Source organism: Bidens hawaiensis, unplaced genomic scaffold, assembly GCF_021521415.1.
Source record: "Bidens hawaiensis isolate Kalapana, Puna unplaced genomic scaffold, B.hawaiensis_p1.1 tig00012745_1, whole genome shotgun sequence".
In the NCBI taxonomy this organism is placed as follows: domain Eukaryota; kingdom Viridiplantae; phylum Streptophyta; class Magnoliopsida; order Asterales; family Asteraceae; genus Bidens; species Bidens hawaiensis.
Window position 1 is genome coordinate 136458 of NW_027492056.1, and position 7732 is coordinate 144189.

At 34.4% G+C, this 7732-nt stretch overlaps 1 protein-coding gene across 1 annotated transcript; it reads right to left on the bottom strand.

Annotated features, from left to right (window-relative positions):
- Nucleotides 1–6624: 6624 nt before the first annotated feature.
- Nucleotides 6625–7455, bottom strand: LOC143542054 (ATP-dependent DNA helicase PIF1-like). The gene has a single exon (XM_077034728.1). It carries the CDS (start codon nucleotides 7453–7455, stop codon nucleotides 6625–6627), a length of 831 nt encoding a protein of 276 aa, XP_076890843.1.
- Nucleotides 7456–7732: the final 277 nt, after the last annotated feature.

Sequence of the window (7732 nt, forward strand, 5' to 3'; positions counted from 1 at the left end):
ATTTCAAGATCCGATTTAATTCAGGAAACCACCGATAAGATTCACCAGGTTAAACAAAAATTGAAAGCAGCCCGTGACCGACAAAAGAGTTATGCCGATGTTCGCAGAAAACCGTTATCTTTTGAAATAGGTGATAAGGTATTTTTAAAAGTATCGCCATGGAAGGGTGTTATAAGATTTGGAAAGACTGGTAAACTAGCCCTGAGATACATCGGACCTTTTGTGATTGTCGCAAAAATTGGTCCCGTAGCTTACCGATTAAAACTACCCTTAGAACTGAGCACTATTCATGACGTGTTTCATGTATCGAATCTGAAAAAGTTTTTGACTGATGAAACGACAATAGTACCACTGGAAGATGTTCAGATCAACAAAAAGCTCAACTTCATAGAGGAACCGATAGAAATTGTAGACGGGAAAACCAAACAGTTACGACACAACAAAATTTCATTGGTAAAAGTTCGGTGGAATTCAAAACAAGGACCCGAATATACTTGGGAACGAAAGAACGAATTCCGAAAGAAATACCCACACCTGTTCCCTAAAAAGAAAACTAATGACACATTAAATTTCGAGGACGAAATTTCTTAACGGGGGGAGAATGTGACATTCGTGACAAAACGAGGTATACTATATTCATTACGTAACAAGTAAACGACAAATCGGTTAATTCGTAGTGCTTAAACGAGTAACCGACAGATACTAATTATGACCCGTATACATACTGAGGGGTCATATACGAGTTATATATATGTTATAGAGGCTAACATATTGATATTTAGGCCCCAGTACGTTTAAAACTCTTTAAACGAAAAAGGTTTCGTTTATCGATACGCTATAAGCTTAAACGCAATCGTTAATATCAAAACAAGCATTGTAGCATCCATTAAGCCGAAAAAGATTTATAAAACACTTATATGACATGTTCTAAGCAATCCGTGAAAATATTTTGGAATTTTACAACGAGTCAGTACGTTTTTCTTATTTTACAAAAATAAGCTGAAAAACACTCGTTTTTGCGCTATTTCTCACACCCGAATTAATTTTCTTGCGAAAAACCAAACCCGAACTAAATTTGAAGTGGGCTTTTCATGTTTGGGCTTGTATAACCAGATTAATGGCCCAAAACAGCCCATTAAGGGCCATTATTGATTTCCGATCGCCAGCCCACCAAACCATACATTTATTTTATATAACTTATACCTTAAGTTTTGTTATTCATTCTAATTCATAACATTTGAAGTCCAAGCAGCTCCACCTTCTGCTCTATCAACTTCCCTTCAAAACCCTAAGGTAAGATCAAGTTTTATGAAAATTTAACCAAGTTTGATTCATATAATTAACATATAAACATGTTTTAGTTAGTTTTAAACATGTTTAACCATCCAAAAACCCTAAAAATCAACTAAAATTATGTTTTCATGTTAAACATGTCTACAAAGCAGAAACATATTCATCTTTGGTCAAAAACGCGGATTAGAAGATGAATACAACGTTTTTACGGTTAGAAAGTTCGGTTTGAACCCAAAACCGAAACCCTAATTATCAAGGCTGTTACATGGATGATTTATGCTTGGTTTGATGTTATATGATATGTAGATATACTGAGTTTGCAACCCGAGACCCGGAGAGTCGTTTAAGCTAGCAAAATTCATCGAAAACCGACAAGGTAAACCCGTAACACTCGTTTAGGGGCTGTTTAGTATTAGGTTGTGACGTGCTTGTTGTTAACTTGTGAAAACTTGCAGGAACATTAGGGATCATATAAATGAGTCCCTGTTCCAATTTGGTAATTTTTCAATGAACGGAGAATATTTGGTGAATTTATTTCCGTTTATGAGCGTTTATTTGGGAAAAATAGCTAAACATATTGAAAAATTATGAAACTTGGTTTTGGAGTTTAATATGTGATGGTAAGATCACTGGTAAAGTTTGGGAATCATTGGAAATGCCTAAGTATGGTTTGTGCGATCATGGTTTAACCGAATTTTAGCAGCCGAAAAACGCACAAAAAGGCATTTTGTCAAAAGAGTTAGGTTCTGGAAATTTTACAGGGGCTATGTAATAACATTTAGGCCATTTGTAAAAATTATCGGATTTTTCGGAGGTCGTTTGATATAAACGGGCTATTTATTACACGATTATAACCTATTAAATGAATTTTTATAAATAATTAATTAATCATAAAATTTCTGAAAATATTTTTATAAAATTCTCCATGTCTTAATGTATTTTTACAAAAATTTACATAATTTATATAGAAGTACATATTTAGTTATGATTAATCAAAGATTTAAATTATAATTGTTTTAACGAAACCGGCAGTTTTGTGTTTAACGGACAAAATGTCAAAAGTGGTCAAATATCATATTTTGAATGATATTGATAAAAACGAACTTTTTACGAGAATTCCGGACAATTCGGGTGGATTGTGCGCGTTTTGTATAATCAAACCCGTGTGAAAACGGAAACGAACCCTGCGATCAAACCAGACACCGAAACCTTAAAATTCTTTCATAAATCAAATCATTTTATCAATCAATATATTTACTTAAGTTTTATGTGATCTTACCTAATTCCGAAACGTATAAACGATCAACTGAGTTAGGCTCGGGAAACGGTGAAACTGAGCCAAATCCAGTTTTAGACATTTCATAGTATACAACGTCACAATCTAAGACTATGGTCATGTTCTGGGCCTAACAGCTATACCCAGATTATCTATACAGCCCGACTTAGCTTGAACACTGTACTAGTATTAACGATACGATACCGTTTATAGGAATCAGGCTATAAACGAGGCATATGACTTATTGATACATAATTTCTGTGCGAACTACGATAAGGTGAGTTTCACGACCCCCACTTTCTAAACTGTTTTACGAACTTTTGGGGTGAAAAGCAAGTTTACATATACTGATATACTTGAAAACGTGTGATGATGTGGATTATCTAAGTACTAACACTTGACAAGTCCCCACAAACACAAGTGATTAACTTCGTGCCGGTGACGTGTGGATAGTACTATCGTTTTGACAAACCCAACTGACAGAGCCGGAGGGGTATGCCGGAACATATGTAAACCCAGTTGCACATTGTCATTATATTTTTACATACTGCTATGTGGTGTTAGACATAGTACATACTTGGGGCAAAGTGGCTGTTAAATGCCAACGGGGATTGCATGAGCAGTGGAGGCCATGTGTTTTAGCTCGTTTCGGTTTCACTTGTGGCTTAGTATAATACATCATACACAGACATACATACATACACACTGTAAACTTTACGAACTCGTGTACTGATTTCATTGATACTCGTGAAACTTAAAACTCACCAACTAGACGTAGTTGACCCGTTTTAACATGCTTTTCAGGTAAAGCAAAAGTGGAATGATTTGTTTACATGCTTGGTGTTAGAAGGAGAATTGAATAGCTGTGAATAGACGCAGATACATAATATTAAATAAAAGCTCGTAAACCGGTTATGTGATTCTCATCTAGTTTGTAAAGTTAGAACCAACCCATGTAATATGATGTAAATTAGCTGTTGAATTTCTTTATAAACAATGTGGTTGATACCAGTGTTATCTGTTACATTCCCGTATTACGCTTCCGCAACTACCTAGTCGGGGTGTGACATTATCAAAGTCATAAAATCCCAATTTTATGAAAAACGCAGCGGAAATAAGTTTTAAATCTTGTTAATTTGATATGTATAAAACCAATTTTACACATGCAAAACCCAAGCCCGGATCCAAATACGAAATACATACTATCAAACACATGCATGTCACTATAAGTCCATGCATGTAAAAGCTACCTTTCAAATCCAGTGGAAATAAGTTTTAAATCTTGTTAACATTATGGAATGCTATCTCTCAAAATATGAATCATCCATATAATTTATTTATTTCACAAGTATATTTTATTTAGAAACCCCTTTCTAAATAACTTAAGTATTAATATTTATTTGTTATGATCATATCATATATAAACAAATATTATTGGTGTTTGTCTAGCTTGTTATTGGGTATGACCCGACTTGGATTATGACATACTAGCCACATCAATTAATAATATGTATCTTGGGCATATCGAGTCCAACGGTTTCAACATGTCAAGCTATATTTAATTTGCCAATTAAAAATTAAATATAAAACCCAACTCCGTACGTTGATATTGTACCAATATATGCCATGATTGAACTGTTTTATGCTCGGAATCTAGGGCCAGATTGGACACAAAATTGAGAAGGATGGAATACCCGAGTTTTTGTCATCGTTGGTAATTGAAAACATATCAAAATTTCTGCCAAATCTTGTCTTCCCGGCCGCTTGCAACACATTATTGGTTTTCTCTTGTAGATTGAGTACAGATTCAAGTGTTGAGACAACCTCAGCCATGGTAGGACGATCTTCTGGATTGTGATCCAAACATCTTGCTGCAATTTTAACAAACTTCCTCAAACATTTTTGGGGATATCTCATCCCTTATATCCAAATCAATTATTTGCTTCAGCCTACCTTTTTTCATTGACTGTAGAGCCCATCTTGGTAAACTCAATTGCTATTCGTCAAGAGTTCTGTCGGTTGTCCTCTTCCGACACAACATTTCCAGCAACACGATTCCAAAAGAAAAAACATCAGACTTGGTAGACAACCTTCCTGTTAGAAAAAAATGTGGATCTAAGTACCCTATAATTCCTTTAACAAATGTCTCGACGTACATATTATCCCTAGGGACTTCTTTAGACATTCCAAAATCCAAAGTCTTAGCTGACGAATTTTTATTTAACAAAATATTATAACTCTTGAAATCTCCGTGTATAATGCCAAACTCAGTGCTTGTACCGGTGTGAAGGTAGTCTAACCCAACAGCCACACCTAAGCCTATCTTGAGTCGCTGAAGCCAAGAAAGATGGGTGCGGAGGCAATGGAGATGCTCGTGAAATGTTTAGCACTGACGATAGTTGAACCGTTGACAAAGTTACCTTTGTACACCTTCCCAAAGCCACCACTCCCGATTACTAATGATTTGTTAAAGTTGTGTGTTGCTGAAACAATTTCATGAAGTTCAAAGCGACGACATGGCTCCGACCAGTCCCAGGGGGGGTGTAGTCGGATTCATTTCCATCAGCAGACATGATTAATACTGTTAGGGTGCAAGCACAAGTGTAGATATAGACTTGAAAGGGATGATGATTACACGAATGATTGTAATTAAATAAATTACAAGTCTTCTTCTTGGAAACAGGTGGGAAATTTACAAGTCAACTTACGTTTCTTCTCTACGCCCAAGGTGGTCGGTCGGTTGAACTACAACTGGCCAACTTCCTTTGACTTTCTTGTTTCTTTTTATTTGATTACATTCTACAATATTTTCTGTTTGCAACATAATCTATTTCCATTATAAGCTATGTGCCCATATGATGTACGAGTCGGATAAAATATATGTTAATACATCAATTTTTAAATTATAGTATAGTTGAGGATATATGCTATCAGAAGAAAGAAATGAGGGATTACGGTACTTCATACAAGTAACCTTAATATTGGAAATTCCAAGTAAACGACGCGGAAGGGATTTTTAAAAGGTAAACCAATGAAAGTGATATAGGTTGAAGACAAATAATTATAGGTTTTGAAATACAATTTCGGAATTTGGTGGATACAAATTACTTATCGGTCCAATTCTTACAGTTAAATATATTAACCAATAAAATTTTAGTGTATTGGGTACATAGGTTGTTACATTGTTGGTACAAAGTCTTGAAATTTAGTGAAAAGATTTGAGTTGTTTTTTTGTATATATGTTTAAAAAGGGACATCTATTTTGAATTTTCAAAAAACTATGCAAATTATAACCAACTTAAATATTTCATAAAATTTGACAAAAATATTAACAAACTCATTACAAATTTCTAAACACTTCTTTGTATACAACATTTGATGTTGTATTTAGAAGATTACCATCATTATCTAGAATAACAACTTTGATTCCTTCTCATCATGTAACTCTTGATAATGCAACATACAATTGGCCATGTGTAAAAACTGGTTTTTTCAAAAACAAACCAACTCTTGATAGTGACAGACCTTGACTTTTGTTTATGGTCATTGCAAAACATACGGCAAGGGGGAATTGTCTTCTTTGTAGTTTAATGTGAAGTTTTTTGTTTATAGGTATCAAAGTAATTCTTGGAATATATTGACGATCTCCAATGTGACTTCCAGATATAATTTAAACTTGTATAATACGATTTCCCAACGACACCACCTTTAATCTAGTTCCATTACACAAGCCACTTTTCTGATCAATATTTCTAAGAAGCATAACTGGAATACCTACTTTTAATATTAATCTATGGCTTGGCAAACCTGAAGCTTTAATTCCATTAAGAATATTGGGTGAGCAAAAACTTTCATCCAAATTCTGATTGACCAATTCTGTTGGATATATAATATCTGAACTTAGATATTCTCTTTCATCTCCAAGAACTATTGAGAGAAACCAATCGTTAATTTCTTGAACAACATCATTTTTGGAGCGAGTATTGCTCTTTCATGAAAGAAATTTTGCCCTTTGAAATTATCTAGAATAAATGGTATACAAAGTCTATCAAATCCTAAATAGGATCTTCAGAATCTTTGATGAGAAGGTCTTCCGGTATTTCTATAATTGCTTCACCTTTATTATGACCACCAAGATTACCTTCCCCTATATCCAAAAGCCAATTTGCAAACTCCCTTGTCTTTTCTGTATCAAATGAGTCATTTGAAGAGGACAACCTCAAGTTCTTGGCCAGCTTAAGGACCTTGCAGTGTCTCCAAATGTAAGACCAACTTAAAAAAGTATTTACAAATTGTTGTCTACTTCCATTAGGGACAACAGGTAGCATTTGTCGAAAATCTCCTCCAAAAACTATAACCTTTCCACCAAATGGCAATTCAGATGAAAATATATCTTTTAGTGATCTATCCAAAGCTTCAAATCCATGCTTATGTACCATTGGTGCTTCATCCCAAATAATGAGCGACGTTTCATTTAATAAACGTGCAAGATCACTATCCGGCTTTATGTAACAAATTGAATCCTCAACTAAATTTATAGGAATGTGAAACCGGGAGTGTGCGGTCTTGCCTCCTAATAGTAAAAAAGATGCAATTCCACTTGAAGCAACACTTAAAACAACCTTGCCTTCATATCTTATAGATGCAGATAACGACTTCCACAGAAAAGTTTTTCCCGTCCTACCGTAACCATATACAAAAAATACTCCTCCTTTTTTGTTACCAACCGATGCGATGATTTCTTCATATATAACTCTTTGTTCATCGGTTAGTAAAGAAAAAAGGTTACCAAACACTTCACATAAAGTCTGCTTGTCGTATGCCAATTCTTCACTAAGTAGAAGATTGTTTGCGGAAGATATAGAATCATCATCAGGAAAAGGCATGCTTGAAAACCTTTTTAGACTTGAGTTATTTTTAAGTAGAAACTTTTGAAGCTCAAACAATGTAAGGTTCTTAATTTTTTCTTCATTTAGTACTGAACCTGAAAAGTGTTGGTCAAAATTTCATACATCAAATAAACATACCAATTTTTAACTATAACAACAATTTGTAAAAAAAAAATAGAATTATTGATACCTGGATGCTTTAAAAGAATACGTTGGTTTTAGAAAATGTCATCTGATAGGTAAGTCCACGTTCTTTCCCATACAGTTTCAGGGT

Excerpts from the sequence above, each read along its gene's own strand:
- LOC143542054 (XM_077034728.1), bottom strand. The coding sequence starts at position 7,455 with ATGCCTTTTCCTGATGATGATTCTATATCTTCCGCAAACAATCTTCTA.